The 20,035-nt window shown below is 47.2% G+C and overlaps 2 protein-coding genes across 3 annotated transcripts in view; one reads left to right on the forward strand and one right to left on the reverse strand.

The window, feature by feature from the left end:
• Positions 1–20,035, forward strand: part of LOC135903751 (pyrokinin-1 receptor-like) — a 407,309-nt gene that overhangs the window by 356,511 nt on the left and 30,763 nt on the right. The gene's annotated exons all lie outside the window — the stretch shown is intronic.
• Positions 3,288–12,021, reverse strand: LOC135903618 (transcriptional regulatory protein AlgP-like). 2 transcript variants are annotated; one of them, XM_065433925.1, is made up of 3 exons: positions 11,570–12,021; positions 9,915–9,961; positions 3,288–4,085 (listed from the first exon to the last, which is right to left on the reverse strand). In XM_065433925.1, exons 1-3 carry the CDS (start codon positions 11,759–11,761, stop codon positions 3,317–3,319), a joined length of 1,008 nt encoding a protein of 335 aa, XP_065289997.1. In that variant the 5' UTR covers positions 11,762–12,021; the 3' UTR covers positions 3,288–3,316. The 2 variants fall into 2 exon arrangements, with proteins under 2 accessions (XP_065289997.1, XP_065289996.1); XM_065433924.1 differs by having other exon boundaries at positions 9,915–10,207; positions 11,570–12,017.

Consider the following 20,035-nt stretch of genomic DNA (forward strand, 5'->3'; position numbering starts at 1 on the left):
TAGCGATACAACAACATTGCAGCCGCGTTAATGTCAGTGCATGCCTTGTTGGCTCTTCACAGGGGAAATTCTCTAAGTGGCGCGCAAGCCGCAGTTTCATTCAGTTACTTCGGCCACCTTGGATGCTTGGACGCCGAGTAACGGCGACTTCGTAGACGACGTAGGCCCTCATCGGGGCGCGCGAGCGCCCAACTGCAAGCACATGTAAAGTTGGCTCCAATCAAATCCAATTGGATGCTTGGACGATCGCGCAAGGCAGACAGTGGTGCCATACCCAGTTACACACATTGTCTACCAGCTTTGGGCCATTAGGTATATGCTGGCTGCTGTTTTGGCCAGCAGAAAACATGGGCTACTGGGTATGATTAGAGAACTTGCTGCTGGCTGATATCAAGCCTAGTAGAGAACTTGGCTCATGGGGTACGGTGCCACTGGGTATACGCCCGAACAGGCAACTTCGGTACTGCGTATGTAATATCGGTATGTGCCCCTTCTTGGCCGATCCCCCAGAATGGACGTGCCAACGTGAGACAAGGGGCAAGAAGCCCTAAAGATATTAAAGCGCGAGCACCCCCTACGCAGGACATCTCCGTATCGAGCGGTGGCCGCTTAATGTCACTGCTGACGCCGGCACTATCCTCCTCATCCGGTTATCTATTTGCTATCTATTTTCATTGTGCTGGCTCGGCCTCATCGAATCCCTCTACCCTTGAGCGGGTTCCTTGCCTCTTCTCAGTCAATTAGATAAGAAAAACCGCTCAACGTAGGCATTGTTATTCGCTTTGAAAGCAAGCAAAACTGACCTCCTATAAACCAGGCGAGCGTTTGATTGGGCTTTTCCAAAAGCGCTGCGGGTTACCGCCCGATGATTGCGTCGGTGGTTACGCAAATTTGACGCCAGGAGATTAGAATAGCATGTTATAGGGCCGATAATGTGTGGTGGCGTCATTTGGAATTGTGCTTGGCGGCGAGATGGCGACTACGTGTGTCTTTCGATGGGCTCACAAAGATTTGGGATTCAAATATGGCATGGGGATATGTGGCAGGTTACACAGGAAAGCTATCGCCGACTTTGCCACTCATGTTCCCACTATTTTCAAGTATACCATATTTTCAACCCCGTTATCTGCCTAAAACATTCATCGCGGAGTCGAAGAGCTGCGTATGTTTCGCCTCTTGTGGCCTATCGTTTCGTGTGGTTTAGTAAGCAACATCGTTTACGCAAAACTGAATGCAAATCGCGTTTTCAAGGAAAACCATTATAAGCTATCACTCATCACTGCTCTTCTCTGGCCCTCCGAGAGTATGCGGCCGCACATTTTAGTCTGACGCTGCGAGACGTTCAGGCGAACCGTAACAGCAGCCCTGGCTTGCGGCATCACGGGGTACACTCGGCCAGCATTCCTCCACCCTCCGCCAACCGTCTCCTATATCGACCGTGGCTGGCCAGCTTCCACCACCGCGGCCTCGGCTGCAGGCGACGTGGGTGACACAGAGCGGCGCGCGGTTCCTCTCGCGTCATTGCTTCATCCGTTTCGGCTCCTCCTTATCGGCCGGCTCGGATTTGTCCGAGCGACGCAAGAGTAATGCCTCCCGGCCGTGTCGTCGCCGCTGGCTGGCGCGCGAGATCGGGACACAACCGGAGTCGCGCCGCACGTAGAGACGAGAGTGCACGACGAAGTCGCGGAGGATGGGAACGAAAGAGAGAGAGAGAAAGATGGATAGAACTGGGCGAGGGTTGGCGAGATCGTAGCGGCTCCACTGAAGGAGCTGGAGGGTGGGCCAGGCCTGCGAGAGGACGACGGAGACTCGGAGGAAAGCAAAGGCAAGAGAGGTAGACAGAACTGGAGATGAGCGGGTGGCAAACGGGCAGCTAGGCCAACTTGCGTTATCCTGCGTCCCGACGGCGATCTTCTTTTGCCAGTCCTGGGAATTCGTGCCTCCTTCCTACATGATCCTTTCGTTTTCATTACTTCCTTTCTTTTTTTCGCGATACTTTGTCTTGGCGGGAGATTTAACCGGTGGTGCTGGTAACGCGGTTTTGAACATCGTCGTACACTTTCCTTTGTAACCTCTATTGCGGGGGTACTTTAAGGGGACCTTTAAGAAAGGAAGAGCAGAGCTTTCTTCAAAAGTTCATGGGACACTGTGCTTGAGCAGAGCTGTCTTTGGTTCTGGTTTCAAAGCTTCGGTTGCATTTAGCGTACTTTCTTTTTAATTTTTTGACTGGGAGGCAGTGGGAGGGGAACAAAAGTTCAGCTCGCTATCAAGAGCCTAGCAGTGCTGAGTACACCATGAAATACCAAGTGCAGGACAAGTAGTACAGCTCTAATCACACGTCTTAAGTTCCGATAATCGATGAAGAATGTACTAAAGCTTACCGACATATCTTCGAACGGATTAATAAGCGATGCGCAGTATGACGGACACACAATTCGTACGAAAAAATTCTGGGCGTTTTGGCTGGTCTTACCGGCACACCCGCATTGCGGCGCTCCACCAAAGACTTTGCGAAAGGAAGGTCCATGGCAAGCACATGGCAATTGGGCGAGAAAGTTCAGCAGAAAAGTGATACGCTGGGAGAAAAATGTAGGTGCTTTAGAGCATATAGCGTTTGAGCGGTAGGGCTACGTTTACATTAGTCGTGTTATGCAAATTGCGACGAATCCAGTCTGATCTGCTGTTGAAGGAAATATTTTCAAAACATCTCGAAGGGCTGTATGGTCCGTCTTAACCATTTCATAATACCTGCACAAAGTCGCGAAAAAAAGCGGCAACACAAGCGACACTGTCCTAGCACAGTCATGTTATCGAGACCATAGATGTATGAACTAGAAAAATGACTGCGCTCGATTTTCTTTGTGTGTTTTGTGCTGTCACTTTTTGTTTACGCTTTAGGCAGTTAGTACCAAATAGCTCAGTGAAACGATAAACGTTATATTTCGCGCCGTTGCGAGTCAGCGAAGGAAAACCAACGTTCACTTTCGACACCACTCTCCAGCGGCGGGCAGTGCATGTTTACATCGCAATGCTGAACTTATTTTGGATTTAGCTGGATCTAGCGCTGCGTTTTACATCTTGTTGAATTGTACTATTGTTCTATCTTATTGTACATTGACCTTTGTAATTATTAGTCCATTTTTGTGTGCTACCAACGCCCTTCTTGCTTGGGCCCTTCCTGGGGCCTGCACTAAGTTATAATTAAATAAACGAATAATATCTTCAGATTATAGCACATGTTAATCAGACAAGAGCGAAAATGAAAAGGAAAAAAGACAAACCGTCAATGCCAAACGAGACCACGGCTTTTTATGCATCAGCGGTAACCACGCCTTCGGCCTGCCGACCTTCTGCCGCCGACCGCGACGCGCACTTGGTAGTTATCGTCACCGATGATGGCGACGTTTCCCGAGGACGTGCGCCTGATGGTGTACCGCCCGTCATAATCGTCGGCATCTTCGTTAAAGTCGCCCAGTTCTTCCTCAAACCTGTCACGACGGCCATCAACGCCCCTGCTGCTGCGCGACCTACCGCCACCGTTGCCGTACGTTCTCCGCTCTTCGAACTCCTGGTAGCTTCGCCTTCGCGGCCAGGCGTCGTCGTAGTCGTCCTCTTCGAACCGCTCCATCATGTGACGCTCCTCGGCGATCAGCCGGTCTCGGACGAGGTCGTTGTGATCGCGACTCGAACTTGCCCTGCCCGCGGGGGGCTGCGCGTTGCCCAAGGCGTAGCAACAGTTGGGCGCGTGCGGTATGGGTGGCAGCGCTACGCCGCTACCGCTGGGTGCGAATCCGAACTTCTCGAGGCAGTTGCAGCTGAATTGGATGTGCGTGTTGGTGCCGGGCCCGGCGCTGACGACGTTCATCAGGCCGGGGCCGCCGCAGGGACCGGCACCGGTTTTGGAGGCGCCAGGCGTCGCTGCTGGCGTGGCGCCAGGCGTCGCTGCGGGCGTGGCGCCAGGCGTCGCTGCGGGCGTGGCGCCAGGCGTCGCTGCGGGCGCGGCACCAGCGGCGGCTGGAGCCTTGACGGCCGCAGTCTGAGCCGGGTCCATGACTTGTTCGGCGCCACACTTGCCGCAGCTGATCCTGAGAAGACACAGTTACGCCTAGAGCTTTTGCCAGTCGTAAACTGAGCGACTGTAGACCGGAATCTTTTGCTCTCGCCCACCCATTTTAGAGCAAGCGCTATTAATCTGGGCCCCCGTCGGCAGCGGACGGCGCAGCCCATGCTGGGCTGCGGTTTGAATGACGGGACAGCAGACGAGAAAGCTGCCGTGATGTAACGCTGGTCGCAAGCGTGCGTAAAGAACAGGCTGAGCGCTATCACGTTTGTTCTTTCTTTCCGCCACTGTCTGCACTCACCGGCAATGTATGGCGCCCCCTATGAAGCACTGCAAGTCCTGGTCTATAGCGAAATACAGGTATCTTAAAATCATGGCGAAGAGGGCTCGCTAGTTCCAAAACATGGCTGTGGCTTAGCTAAGGTAAAGCCCAGGATGCGAAGCATACTAGCCTTTATTTTCGTTGTTGAACCACTGTTTAGCCTGGTGAACTGCTGTTGCTTGGCTATATTTGGTTCGGCTAGACGAAGAAACAATTCATGCGTTACTCTGCTTCGCCATCAAGAGTGGAACGCGAGAGCGTTCCCGTCGACCCGCCAAGGGGTGTAAGACAATGGGCTACGGCGCAGCGACTACGCGCCCCGCATTGGACGCGGTGAGCGTCGAGCAACGCAGCGTTCGGCGCGCCAACGAAATGTGCGCCTGAGCAAGCGACGCACGCCTGAGCCGAAACAGCTCGTTTCTAAGGCAACACCGCATTCACTAGAGGCGCTTTTGTACCGCTTTGAAGCATCGTACTCATGGCTCAGTGGTAGCGTCTCCGTCTCACACTCAGGAGACCCTGGTTCGATTCCCACCCAGCCCATCTTGCAAGAGTTGAGCCAAAGCCACCTAGAAAATCAGCCTCTGTAGCACGCCGCAACCTTCGCTTCTCATTCCAACGAGCAGCTCTGTCTCCAGGAGGCATCTGAGTGCCTAGCAGAGGCAAGCGCAGCTGCTTATATACCGCCGCGAGCGACGGCGCGAGTTGGAGCCCCGTTTCTCCTCTGACGTGACGTCACGGTGTCACGTAGTATTGAAGGCGACACCGCCGCGCCTGAGGAGCTGGGTTGAGCCTTCGTAATATGCTTCGCATAAAAACAACGCTAATTATATGACCACAGGAAAGATTCTTTATTTCGTCTTCTAGTGGTCCTGTAGCTAGCAGGACGGAATTTGCTGTATTCCTACGCGAGGGTAACCAAACATGCGTTTCGCTTCTGTAGGATGTATAGGGATCGAAACCGCACCGCATGGTCAGTAAAATGAAAAGCTGACGCGCCACTCGAAATAGCGATAGCTATATCCCAATAATGACGAGAACGCCGGTACAATGTTCATGAGCTTCAAATGGCAACTTCGGTCATTCCATGGGGACTCTCTCGGAGCCATACAGTACTCACTGTAGAACTTCTCCAGCCTTCGATTTCTGCTGTGTTGACGTGGGTATGACCATTTTAGTCCATGGAGGCTCGCAACGCAAGTAGCGATGACTCCTGCCAATAACTATTGCTGTAACGCAATTCTTCAACGCATAGCCCACTTTCTTAGGTGCACACATACGATTAAACAGGTACTATTAAAAACCCTGTTCTACTTCAGGGTTGCTTAGGCAGCGTAAAAAGTAAGCAGAAAGATAGATCTTTGCTTGTCTGTTAAACTTAATAGCACCCCAAGTAGAAAAATAGATTAGGGAGACACGAGAAATCAGACTTCGATGAACAGCTCCAGCATCCCCAACTCAAGGGTCTATAATGTCGTGTTTTGACAAACTACTGCGCTGCAATCGATAACTGAACAAGATTTGTGCGGACTCGAAGAAGAAAGGAAAGAAAAAAAGTAAAACGCCATCTTAGATGAGTTAGAGGAGTGACATGACGTTTCGGCTTGCACAACGAAGCATTTTCGCCACACGAGGCTGTGGAATGAGTGTAATATATATCTGTCTAAATAATCTAAATAATTATGCTTGTGTGGGCGTAATCAAACTTCGTCATGTGGCGCGAAACGAGTGGGACAATATCAAGGCGGTGTTCAAGATTGTGTTTCGTTATCGCGTATTTCTAGGCTCAGTAAACGTCCCCTGATGATAGGAGCGATCTTTTACTTTGCCAGGAGTGAAATTTACGGAACTAGCTGAACTTACTCTTTCTGAATGGTGTCTCTAAAATGCTCACTTTTACATTTCGTGTCTTCGCTCAAGCAATTCGTTGTAATAACTGACCTTGCCGTTAGAATTGTTTAGAAATCTTGATGAAAAAAGAACAGCAAGTCATAACCTGAAATTGGAAATGATGCGGTGACATGGGGCACCGAAGTACAGAAGAACCACCTTGTTAAGACGAATTAGCATCGGGTATAAATTGGTTCTATTAAACACGTGACTTCTTGGAACCCACTTCAAGAAGCTCCTCATTGATAGCCTCTTAGCCACTATAGCGTGGGCACACTAAGAACCTTCTCTTTTTCCCTCCATACCGTTATCTCCTGAGAACACCGAGTCCACAGAGATCATCAATCACGCCGTTTCTGGGTCTTCTTTTGCTGCTAGACGTTGTAAAAGTAGAGCCTAAAGAAAGGCACTGCGCTAGGATAGCTCGAACATTTTTTTCTTAGATCAAAAGCAGCATTGACTTGGCCCTTAACGACAGAGTGCTAACTGGGGCCTCCCCTTCGTGCTGTCAGGTCGCCTAGTTTTGCTGCTGTAGAATACGGGCCGCAGAAATTTCTCGGTAGCTGGACAGAGCGAGACTTTGTCGTCCAAAACTTTCCTCCAGCTTTCTTTCTCTTTTTTATGCGAAGCATATTACGAGGGCTCAACCCAGCTCCTCAGGCGCGGCGGTGACCATGAAATCACGTGACACCGTGACGTCACGACAGAGGAGAAGTGGCTTTGGCTCAACTCTTGCAAGACGGGCTGGGTGGGAATCGAACCAGGGTCTCCGGAGTGTGGGACGGAGACGCTACCACTGAGCCACGAGTACAACGCTTCAAAGCGGTACAAAAGCGCCTCTAGTGAATGCGGTGTTGCCTTAGAAACGCGCTGTTTCTAAGGCGTGCGTCTCTTGCTCAGGCGCACATTTCGTTGCCGCGCCGAACGCTGCTTTGCTCGACGCTCACCGCGTCCAATGCGGGGCGCGTAGTCGCTGCCCTGTAGCCCATTGTCTTACACCCCTTGGCGGGTCGACGGGAACGCTGTCGCGTTCCACTCTTGAAGGCGAAGAAGTAATGCATGAGTTGTTTCTTCGTCTAGCCGAACCAAATATAGCCAAGCAACAGCAGTTCACCAGGCTAAACAGTGGTTCAACAACTAAAATAAAGGCTAGTATGCTTCGCATCCTGGGCTTAACCTTACCTAAGCCACAGCCATTTTTTTTCCCACGCGTTTTCCTGCGTCAGCTGTTGCTACCCGAGTTGCATCCCGACTATCTGCTGCTTCGAAAATACGAACGCTCTCCCCACAGGAATTTCTTGTCTGGATCGCACGTGGGGAAATTGCGAGGAGCAATTGCAAAGTTCAACCATATCGTATCTCTGCGCTACGATACCAAAATGTATATGCGCAATGTTCAGTGTAATGGTAGGAGGCAACGAGACGTAAGCGTGCCTTAGAAAAATAAAATAAAAGGAAGTTTTTGATGTCTTCGCTGCAAATGGGAGAAAGCAGAAGTTATAACCACGACGCGCTGAGTTGATAACTACAGCATTTGCTCCGCTGCAGCAGCAAGTGGGACACAAAGCAACGGATACATAATTGAATAAAATAAGGAGATAAGAAATTCACAGTTGGAGAATACGCGCACTTGACGTAGTAGAACTGCGATTGGAGAGAAGTAGCACAAGGCAGGTCCTGCATTTACCTAGTGATGGTGAGTGAACAAGACCTAAACAACCACTGTAAAGATGCAGTATATCAGGGATAAACAACAACTCAACAAGTGGGGGCTTATTTAATGAATATGGAACACTTCTATGCTAACAGTAGTTGTTGTATGCTCGGGCACCGCCGCAGTGTTTGCAGCTAAGTTACATAACGTGAAACGAATGTCATTCAGCGCTTCTCCAACTCTCATCTAAATATAAAAGCAAGTTTGCGGACTCCAGTATACTAAGAAGGAGACTTAGACGATTGTTTCGAAAGGTGCTATCCCATCGTCAGCGTGTGTGCTCGTTTGGGTAGTCTATGTTACGACATAGACTTACCGCAAGTGCAGAGGTTTAGCGTGCACATGTAAGACGCAAGTTCTCCATTCTCTGCGCATACGCGTTTCAATCACACGTTACGTTGACGTCCACAAGTGCAGAAGTCTATTCCAAACTGTTTCTATTCCATTTCTGAAAGAAGCCATCCACAATTGGTCAAAAAAAATTCGGGCTGCCACCACTTCACCTGTTCGTCACGCGACGTCAGGAAAACCGAGAAAACTCACCTTCTGATATGACGTGTGCACATCGACTATGCATTATTAGACTGAACGAAATAAAAATGTTTTCTGATTGCACACCTTTCTCTCCATTAGCCCTCCGCTATTGGTCAAAAGTTTTCGCGCTGCGCCAACTTCTTTCTGTCACGCGGCGTGTCAAAACCTCGAAATGTCACCACGTCAAAGTGACATGTGCACATATCATCAATATGCCCAACAAAACTCAATGTTTTTTCGGAGTCGCCAGAGAATGCCCCGTTACAGAAGGAATGTAATAAATCTGCCTTCCAGTTGCTCCGGCACTGGCTACTCGAAGCTGCTGGGGAGAACGGATTTATTTGCGCATAATTTTTACGTGGCAGTATAGGATTGTCGAAACCCTTTCAGCACGTACACAACATCCCTCAGACAACTATTCTTCGCTAAGGATCTGTTTTAGCGACATTATTAATTTTCCGTTGTGCGCCGTCGCGATTTTCAACCTGCCACCGCAAGCGCAGCTAGGGCAAGCGGGCCAATCCCAAAGGCTGGTACTACTCTCCTCATCCGGTTACCTATTTCCACTCCGTTAGCTCAGCACCATCGAAACGTTCTCAATTTCTGCGGGCTCATCATCTCCTGTCAGCTAATTTAATAATCAAAATCTATCAAGGTAAGCAATGCTATTCGCCTTGAAATTTAACGAAAGGGTCCTACTATAAGCAATCGCAGCGTTTGACTGGGTGGTTCAAACAACGCTGCGGATCATCGCCTGATGCTTACGTTGGCGGTTACGTAGCTGTGACCTCAGGGGACTTGGACAAAAACAGATTGGAACAACTTTACGTTACAGGGGCCCCTGAGCCCCCTCCTACGTACGTGAAAACAACTGCATATTCGGATGGTCTCAGTAATGATCCTAATCCAAGCCTACGGATTCCGGAGGCAATCTGGATCCAAGTAGGAAATATCTTGCCGCGTCCGAACAGCTGACTGCTTTTTGATGACAGTGAGAGGGAGAAATGCAAAAGTTTAAGGGAACTTCCAGAAGCGCGATCATCGCCGCTGTTCTTTGTGATAATCGTGGCCGACAAAGAAAACATCGTCGCCATTAGCGGAGCGAGAGTCCGCCTTCACCAGAGTAACTGCAAGAAATAACAAAGTCACGTGACCGCAGAACGGCCAGGTTTCTCCGACGGCGACAGGTGGCGCGCCTCTCGGTGCTTTGATATGGAGTCGAGCGATCGGAGAGCACCATCCGAATGTGGCTGGGCGTGCCCCTTTTCGATTACCCGAGCAAGGCCAGCCTTTTGGGGGTGCTCTTGAGCGATCAAAAACGACCCCCCGAAGATGCCGCAAAACTCTCGAACGTCTACGGACGGGCACGCGAACTGAAGAATCCCAACACTCACTTGATAAAAGTCATCTGTTGCGTGATCTTGTCTGGCAGCGGGGCAGCCTGCGGGGGAACAGGACAGGTCTTAGTCATGGTCAACGACTGCGCCGTGAACGGACACGGCTGCTGGATAGCCACGTCGGACACGGCCGTCTGGACGATGGCCTTCGTGGAGATGCGCCGCGCCTCCGCTTTCAGCTCGGCCATGCAGTCGACACAGGGAACCATGGGTTCGGCGGCCTCGGGGCCCTCGGGCTCCGGGTCGTTACAGGGGCACCGCTCGACCAGACGCGCAACGGCGGGACGCACCTGTGGCGACGCGATCAGAGCTCATTGATCGTACCGACTGCGCAGGCAGACACGGGCGCGCGATTTCTCATCAGTAACTTTTGCCTCATCTGCGGCGCACATTAGACTAAAATACGCCGTAGCTCTGACAGCTTCGAAGAAAACAGTATGAACCTATTATTGTGCTCGTAGGGGGCGTCTGTGTCTTTAGTGTCAATGTGGCAAGGGTTGGCGGCCGGATGGCAAAAAGTAGTTTCCGTCCCCGGCATATCAAGGAGCTCTGATCACGACAGAGAGAGGAGCGCCCCCTACGTGCAGGTGACGATGAGGAGACCATGGAGACAAACGAAAACTCTAGGAGTTAAAGCAGTGGCAAGAAATCATCGCTGGCCATCTTGCCGCTTTCTCAAAAAACAAAAGAAAACACAAAACAAAGAAACGCGCATCTGAAACAAGGTTGATCTACGTACAGGTGATGCGTGCTCCGGTAATGATTCATCCAGACAGTCTAAGCAGCAATACTTTCTAGCAAATACTAGAAAGAAGAACGTGATGCCAGAGTAGTGACTAAAATATTTACATCAGTGCCCATCATGCCATATTTTGTAAAGGTGCGCAAGGACAAGAGTTACGTTTGCTAGCACTGAGGCATAATGGCAAACGATGCTTGCCTTGCTTCATAGTTCAGCTGGAGATTGACTCCACACTTCATCAGGTGATGCTTGGGAAATGCTCGCGATTCGACCAGCCTGATGAGGTTACACGGCACTGTACACTGTGAAACAACGCCTCTCCTTCACACCCACTTCTTATGAGTGAACCACACTCCTATAAGCAACTGAACTTAGGACGTGTCTATTGTGCCATAAGTGTAGCGCTGACCAAATGTTGCCGGCAGTTGCACCCTATTGACTGGTAGAAAACACGCCACTATGCTGCAGGTATATTCTTACAGAATGAGCCTTGTGCCAACATGTCCCCGTTAGTCTTGGAATCTAACCTACTCGAACCCAGCAAGGACGTCGTGCAGTTAGTGCACCGACTGGCGAAGGGAAAACGAGGAGTGGTGGCGTGAGTCACGTGACGAAAAATCGGCCAGTTACATAGCACAGCCGCCAAAACCCTTCCGCAGCGCGTGCAGCGGCTGCTAGCAATTTATCACTCCGACTAAGTTTACGGTGCTGTTCAGTAAATATAAAGCACAGCCTGGTACACCCATAAAAGAAAGAGGACGGAGCAAGCGCTGTATACCGCCCTCTTTCTTCGTCCGTGTTCCAGGTTTCGCTCCTCCATATTTACTGAATATGCGCCAACAAGCCCAGTAACAACTACAGCTGTTATGGGGGCTGTTTCGTCACGAAAAGTAATGCTCCAGTGGAGTACCTTCTGGACGAGGTCGATGGCGGCGTCCCTCGGGATCTTGAGCGTCTCGCAGCCCGCCGACGTCCCATCCGGTTGCTCGACGCCGGGGAAGTGGAAGATGACGAAGTCCTTGTCCACATTGTCCTCCGGCTTCCCGGCTGCTTTCGCCTCGCCTTCCTTGGACGGCTCTTTCTTCTCGGCAGAGGCCGACATGGCTGCGCTCTACCTGTCCCGATGACCTTCGGCGTGGAACGGCCGCTTCTGCGACGAACTCAGGAATCGTGCTCACGCTGGCCTAGCCTGCTCGCCGTGGTCGCGAAGACGTGCTTAGCGCGCGGCCAAGACGAATTTGGGCGCGGTCGTCAATTTTGAGCAGCTTGCCCGGGCCGGGGCAGGGGAAGCCCGGCTAAGCTAGGCTAATAATGGAATCGTCGGTGACGTCACGGACTTTCGTCTTCTTCGTCACCACTTCGCGTGCCGCTTCTGCTGTTGGTTGCAACAAGAACTGCAGATACGTGAGTAGGGCATATGCCAGAAGTATGGTAGTTGCGAGGCTAGAATGAGGATGATAAATAATTTAGTGAAAATTAAAATTAAACTGGAAATAATAGCAAGCTGAATGCGAGTATTATAGACGTTGAAACAACAAGAAATATGACAAAACGAACGGAATTAATAAACGCAAATGCAAAATTTGCCTGAGAATTCACTTCTTCCCGCATAGCAACTTAGTCAATGCACCGTAAACATTTCTATGACTAACGTTTCATACGGATACACCAAGAAAAAAAAAACACAGCAGGCGTCTGACAGTTTGTTGGCTGGCATGCGGCAAATAAATGGCCCGGCCCACTATGGTCGATATACGAAAAATTGGGTGATTGCATGGAGGAGACAAGAATACATTTTAGATGATTATATATATAACTAATCATTAAAAAAGATTATGATTTCAAATCCGGTAATTTAAAAGCCTGAAGAAATAGAAGGAAATTAAATACTGATGTGACGCAAGCGTGGCGTCGAATGAAACTAGATTTTAAAGGAAATTCTTTTAAGGCGAAACAGGAAATTACAAAATTATCGCATACGCTGCTGTTACTGAGGTCAAGGGCCGAAGCCTGAAAGAAAGGAACGACGAAATCCGTCTCGCGAATAGGTGTTTCATTCCAACGTGTGAAGTGTAGCAAAAAAAAAACAAAAAAAATCCATTTTCACACCATATGCACAGTTTGGGGCACTTTTAAAGGGAACGTCTGGCAACCCATTACGCCTGAGTAATGGCACAAAAGCATGCAGCCAATGTGTCACGTAGAGCTGTCAACCGTAGGCACTATTTTGTTTCAATAAAGTGGTTATCGCCCGGTTATCGCCGGCGCGCAAGGAGGAAGCGCAGAAACGTGCGTGCTTGCAGTCACGGAGGGACGCGCATGCGCACAGGCGTCTCTCTCGACAACAGGTATGGTGCCTAGAAGCTATCCACCATACAACAGGGGTGCCCGACCAGAAAGCGTGGAGGGCCGTTTGTCCACGTGTTCGAGTGTCCCGCAATATTTTGTGGCCGAGTGTACGTTGCCACAAAATATTGGATCGGTCGTTTCTGAACCCCTCTATGACACAGCCAAACGCACTTGGCCCTAAAGTGCATATTAAAAATTTTGCGTAACTTATCTTAGCCAATTACATAATTAAGTAGAATATTAAGTATACATTCTCCATGGAGCCCCACATGACGGCAAACCATATGAATTTGGTTTCATTAAGCTGCAGTTACCCACTTTTTTTAAATCCTTGGTTCAAGTTACTTGAAACACCCTGTATATTCAGTGTACTTTAATGACTATATTGCTAACTTTTGTTGGTTTCTAGTCATAATATTTTATATAAGTTCTTAACGCTGTTTAAGGCCCTGAAATCTGTGGAGTCTTAGTATTGATTTTTTCCTGGATAGTGTTTTGGCAATTTGTAATTTACTTTTTATATGTTTATATTGAGTTAATGTAATACGCTAACTGTATCTCGCTTGTCACAAAAGAATGATTAATTTCAATTCTAATATTTATTTATCATTGTATTCTGTTGGTTGACAATGTTTTCTTTGTTATAATATCTCAAAACGACGCGTTGCTTTTCCTCTTGTGCTACATCTAAGCTATTGGCTGTTGCCAAATTTTTTGAACGGAGCAGGAGCCTCTGTCCGGTCCCGACGCATTTCGCTCTTGTCACAGTTTTCGTAAAGATACCGAAGAAGTAAATATGTCTTTCTATCTTTCCTTCTTTGCCTTTCTTTATTCCTTTCTCACTATCTTTCTTCTTCACGAAGGGACCGTACTGTTAGCGAAATGGGCAGCTTACGCTCGAAACGTCGACCACTTCTCTTTTTTCCTGATTGCAGGTCATTATTGATGTTGCTTACAAATAGTGAACATTACTAGTGCTGGCACTGAGCTCCCACTATAACGAAGTTGTATATATAAAAAAACACACAGCGGCCACTAATGTTTTCATAAAAGCCAAATAAGCCGTGCACCATGTGCTCTAAAGTTATGCAATAGAGAGCATTTTGAACTCCCGAATAAAGACTGAGAAATGTCTCCAGCTAAAAGTGTTTTTAGCGAAATACTATAGTTGCTTTAAAGGAATAGCAGAAATTGAAGAGAGTTGGCTGTTGGGCTAGCTGGCACATGTTTCTAAAATCGAAAACACCGCATAGAACAGGACCAAGAAGCTAAGACAGTCTTGTCCCGTTCTACGTGCTGTTTCTTTTTTTATTTTAGAAAGCGAAGTTAGTTTATCTTAGCAGTCAAAAACGCATAAATAAAAGTGATAACTACACAAAGGTTAACGTCATTACTATTTGTTTAGATAGCGAACATGCAATAAAAGTGAATAAAATGGTATTTCGCCGAATTAGACCAGTACATGACGTGAAGTTGTGAAGTGGTGCTTCGTAGCTTTGCTTCTAACTTGCTTTTTTTAACTTTCCACGCTCTTAAGACTGCAAGTAGTCTTAGAAGTCTTCGTTTTGTTGTGTCATTAACGGACTGAAGGCAAGAGAGATGTGCAAATGCAAAAAAAAAAGACAGATCTGAAATCCAGAAGTGTCGCCAAAAAAAAAGTGATAAACAGAAACATGGCACTAAAAGAGTTTGGAATATTCCCGAAAAAAATACGAGAGCGTTCGGGTCACCATAGAGGCTCTCGTCAGAGAACATCCGCAAGCCCCCTGGGGTGCCCGAGCGACATGGCTGAATATGCCAATTTCGAGCCAACAAATCACAATGAAAGGTTTTCTAACCCGGGGACAGATTTGCACTCCCGGCGTGTCATATTTTTTTTTTCTCCTGTCAACGAGGACTGCATCTTACAAACCTGTCCCCGGTGTGCAGATCGACAACTTAGTTTGTTCCTTTTGCTTGTCATTGGTGCGGGGAACATCCTATGGAAAATTTCCTTTCCAAAGCGGGAGAAGGCGTCGACGCTTTCTTAATGCATGCGGCGAGAGTGCGTCGGACATGTGTGTTAAAAAATGATTTGATTTAACCAGATTGTGTTAATGGTAGGAGCAAGAAGGCCAAAAATACACTAACAAGATATGAGCCGACGTTAAAAGCTGGCATCGGCTCTCCTCTTGTTGTTGTAATTTTACGCACTATACCTTTACCACGAATACGTGCGAACTAGCCCAATTTTCCATCTCGCTTTTCAGTGAATTAACCTCAATGCGATGATGTCCGCCTTGGCCAAGCGCCGAATGCAAGAGTGATGGTTTCTCTTCTGGCGACTAAATGTCATTCACCAATGAATAACTGGTAAGGAAAGTATATCCGAACGACAAGCTTCCTTTCCAGCTGTCTTGTCGGGGAATAATTAAAATGAATCAAACGAACTCTGTTGAAGACTCTTACAGTCGTAGAGGTTCGTCAGAGCCACGAGCAATTGCTTGTTTATATTTCCATTATTATTAACTTTGAACTTATTTTATATCGGTTGTCGGCCGCAAGCAAGACAGCTTGAGTGCGAGCGTCAGGAGGCTTTAGACAGTGTACATCGTCATCTGAACGCGGCTTTAAACCAATAGAAACCCCTTGAACTCCAAATATGAACTCTTTTGCGGTGAATATTGCTATGTGAATGAATTTCATTGGTAAAGCGAAACGCCACTTTTTATACATTAAAAATGGTAATTTCCTGTGAACATGTATTGCCATTATGAGCCCATTGCTGTTCTCTCTCTTTAAAAAAAAATATGCCAGGATGCCTAACACCAATAAATAAATAAAAAGATTGAGGCCTTGCTGCTTCCTGGATTCAGTCACTGGTTAGCACTGTGTGGAGTCTCATGACATCATCGTCGCTATCATTACCCCCATTCGTTGCGCTACGTATACCTGTCACTGTCTTTGGGTGGCACATTTGAGCATCGCCTGGCGACCTTCTTTCCTTTCGTCACTTTTCTCCCTGAATACATTTTGCCATCTCATTTTATGCGGCCCCATCGAAGCGTGACAAGAGTAAAAAAAAAATTCAAAATGCCACAGACTTGAGATATCTTTGCGTGGACGAGGTTTGAGTCACTATTATGAAAAAGATGCTAAAAAGTGCTTCTTGATGCCACACAGTATTCGATACAAGCTACGCGGGATTTTAAAAAGCGCTACAATTAATGCAACACGAACGTAACGCAAAAAGTTCGCTTACCGCCCCCATCCCCTTCTAAAAAAAAGATTAGAGGCAATTAAGCTTTCTCGATTTCATCACGCTAAGTTTTTCGCGTTGAGTACAATAGTGAAAGCATGACAAGCATATTTTCTTTCCGCTTCACATTTGGGGATAGAGAAGGGTCATGAAAGAAAAGCGATAGGGTCTAGGTTTTACGCGAATGCTAAAAAAATATTACTGTTCTAAGTTAAGCAAAATACAACTCGGGAAGTATTTCGGAACTTGTGATTTCGTAATAAAAACTGCTTGCCGCTGTTGGAATAGCCAAGAGCAATATTTCTCTTTTAGTGAGATGATGCAACGAGAAGTGGATGGGGGATCGACTATGTGAATGTAAACCTAAAAGAAAAAAATGAAGACATTTAATGGCGTGAAAAGCTTCGCTAATCTAATTTTGGGTTTACGCACAGCCAAAGCACTCTCTTCGTTGTAGTTTAAGTGCACTTTCCTGCACAGATTTTCTGGTGGCCTCTTAAAGGTGAGCCGAGGAAATATCCACGTCGTTACGTAACTGACTTTAGAATATTTGTGTGCTACCACAAAGAAAGAAGGAGGGGTGGGGTGGGGGAGGGGCGTAATAAGCTGCAGCGTATATACATTTATTCGCAGTGAAGTCGTTCTTGCGAAGGAAGGCAATAAATTCTGTGATTTACGGTTAAGACGACCTCTGTAGTCATCGCTATGTCCACAATGTCGCCGTAAAGAAAGAACAATTACTTTGAGATAAAATGCATTCGCTGTCTATTTAAAAATGTTATGTAAGAGAATACGAAGCGAGCATGCAATATAACCCGTGGCAATATTAAAAAGATGTTCATGGGCAGAGTAATGCCGTATAAATTCGCGTAAAAGCAGCTTAAGTTAAATAATTTTCAGGAAATTCTTGTATACAAGTTTAACCAAAGAGAACACATTCGGAATGTAGTAACCAGGAAACGTCCCAAGAATTTGCGGAATAAGTGTGCAAGTGAGACAACTTAGTGGCCTCAACTTATAATTTGCAGCGATCCCGAAGAAGTAAGATTGAATCGGCAAGTTGAATAGACGTGACAGAAGGAAACAAAGTAGACAACCCACCACTCTTCAATTTATGGGCGCAACAGCAACATTTGTTTGTTCTTGCCTCGGCTATTCCGTACGGTACTTCAATAAAAAAAATTAACCATCATCAACAGCCCAAATACTGGTTCTGTCACAACCCTTGCGCTGTGGGCAGAAGCACAGAAATGTGTTTCTATCGTAGGAGAAGGGGGGGGGGGGGAGGGGGGGACCGCTACAAGGTGATCCAGGCTTTAAAAGACGATGGACTTATTGGCTGTATGCCTCTTGCGCTGGCTATTCGCGATGCCTTACAGTACATATCCCAGGACACTGCTCTGTTGGGAACTGTGCGAGACCAACTTCGTCAATGGGCCTTTATGTGGAAACACTATACCCTCTAGCTTCTACATCCTGCACAATCATATACAGACAGAGTAGAACCGAGTATATGCGGTATCTAAGCAGTGGCACCACAGGTTCGGAAAGTCTCGCCGCACGTGAAACACGAGTATAATAAGACACTTTAAATGCATGTTCCTGTCCATTAATTCTGGCACACCTTCGCATCACTTGCGTGAATCATTGGAGTCAAAGAAATTTCGCGCTACGGGGTTGCGTGACATAGGGGAGCACTAATGCAACGTTCACAGTGGCACGAAGTCGACTCGTTACGCCAAGAAAGAAAGAAAGTAAAAAGAAATGAATGGACAAGGACGTTATCTAGAATCAGGACAGAGTGCTTACAGAATAAAAAAAGAAAAACAAATATAGATAATTGGTTCTGCTAGGAGAAGGCTGCTGCATGTTCATGATTTTGTCACACCCCAGAGCCGGAGCAGATCCCCAAACCCCATTAAACCTGAATCTGAGGCCACTAAAGGTCTTCATGTAGTTAGGAGATAGCCGAGAATTATTGTTTTGATGGCTTCGACGGCGCATGTGAATAAAACAAACAGTGACACTGGCTGGCTGCCTGTTTCATCACTCGTCTCTGGAACGGCTTCTTTCGCCATTTAACCCCCCTACTCCCCCTTTACGGTTTGGTTCGTGTTCACCAAATCTTACTTATATTCTTTTCTACCACCCTCTCTCGTCGTTTTCACCTCACTGGAAGTCGAAGTCTGGCATCATCGACCGAGCAATATATATGGGAACAGACTCGGGAGAAAGCATCAGTGCCCCGTTTGAAATCTCGCGTGTAAACGGGTTCTGGATGCGAGATCACGATATACGACGAGATTACCGGCTGTCGCGTGAAGCTAAGAGAAAAGAAATTCACGCAGCCGGTGACGCAATGCGAAGGAAAAACATGGGTTTCAAAGCCGCACCTCATGCTGGTTCTTCTGAAATCCATGCTGTTCTGTGAACACTGGAGATGTCTACAACTACTTTTGAATACATATTTAGGCGGTCTTTAAACTGTCTACACGAATCGTATTGAATGCTTCATTTCCTGACAGACTTTCTTCTTGGTTTGTATATAATACATTAAAATTCTGTAGCACAATAACAATGTAAAGCCATAAGCTGACAATTTTTACGGGTCTTCTGCATTTATGGCTTGTATACACATAATAAATATGTTATTTGTTGAAACCCCGCGTAATATAGACATGGCAGTGCAGCGCAAAGATGTCGAAGGACTCTGTGTCACTCGTTTAAATCTACGCTCGGTCCCGCCTGTTTAAAGTGTTGCGCCAATATGCAACGAACATGCACAAACTCTGCCGTCTGTACGGCCTGCTGCATTATAGGCAGTCTCTAGTGATATTGTTATTGTGGCCGAAGAATTGTGCAGCTTAATAAAACGCATCTACTTTCTCCAGACGGGCCAACAAATCTTCCTAAGAAGTTCACAAGTGGTCGATAAAAGGTTGCCACCGCGTAATGACAGTTACTCAATGACTGCGCTCGTGAAATGACCAATTGCTACAGCCAACGACGCAAAGGGCAACGCAGCTCGGTGGAGCTTCAGTAGCTTTAGTAGTAGAAGCATTAGTAGTAGAAACCGCCTTGCTCTTCAGCAAGGCGGTTTCATGACATAAATAAAGCAATAAAAATATTACAGTCGGCGTTAAAGGGACCAGAGTGTTTATGAGGAGGAAAGTGTAGACGTGGTTGTTGAGGAAGCATAAAGCAAAAGCTTCAATAACGTTTTCGTGATCGGTCCTCTCCCTACTTTAAAAACGATCAGTGTAACAGCTCCTTCGACGAATGTACAGTGTTGAGACGCGTATCTAGCCATAATGAGACAGCCGGTGCTTTGCGCGCATTCTAAATGGCAAATACAAATGGAATACTTCTCTTTAAAACTTCAGCGTTCTATTGGAAAATCTGATGTTCGATCTATTTGAACAAAGAACTATGGTCGAACATACAGTGATGCTAAGTTGACTGGAGCCTACGTGCCACGATAAAAAGTCAACACACCAGCCACTCCGAATGCGTGCATTTCATCCAACCAGAAAATTTGATTGCCTTCCTCTCCATTTTGACACATATCTAAACATGTAACATTTCAACTAAAATACAATTTTTCGGCTGTATTTTATCAGCATGTATCTTTCCTGCGTTAGGTTGTTTAAAATTCGAAGCCCCGCATTCTTTTTTTGAACATTCGCATTCGATTTGGTTACGAAATAGGATTATTCGAGCTATGACCAGCTTCTGGAGTGTTCGCGAAAAAATTGCGATGATGAGAGGCATACCTAATTGGTAGACAGC

Source organism: Dermacentor albipictus, chromosome 9 (genome assembly GCF_038994185.2).
Source record: "Dermacentor albipictus isolate Rhodes 1998 colony chromosome 9, USDA_Dalb.pri_finalv2, whole genome shotgun sequence".
NCBI lineage: Eukaryota > Metazoa > Arthropoda > Arachnida > Ixodida > Ixodidae > Dermacentor > Dermacentor albipictus.

Bases quoted from the DNA above. Each gene is read 5' to 3' on its own strand.
- LOC135903618 (XM_065433924.1), bottom strand. From the start codon at position 11,761: ATGTCGGCCTCTGCCGAGAAGAAAGAGCCGTCCAAGGAAGGCGAGGCG. The intron at 10,208-11,569 runs GTACTCCACTGG...GCGTCGCCACAG, and splicing joins CCATCGACCTCGTCCAGAAG to GTGCGTCCCGCCGTTGCGCG. The intron at 4,086-9,914 runs GTGAGTGTTGGG...GTGTCTTCTCAG, and splicing joins CAACAGATGACTTTTATCAA to GATCAGCTGCGGCAAGTGTG.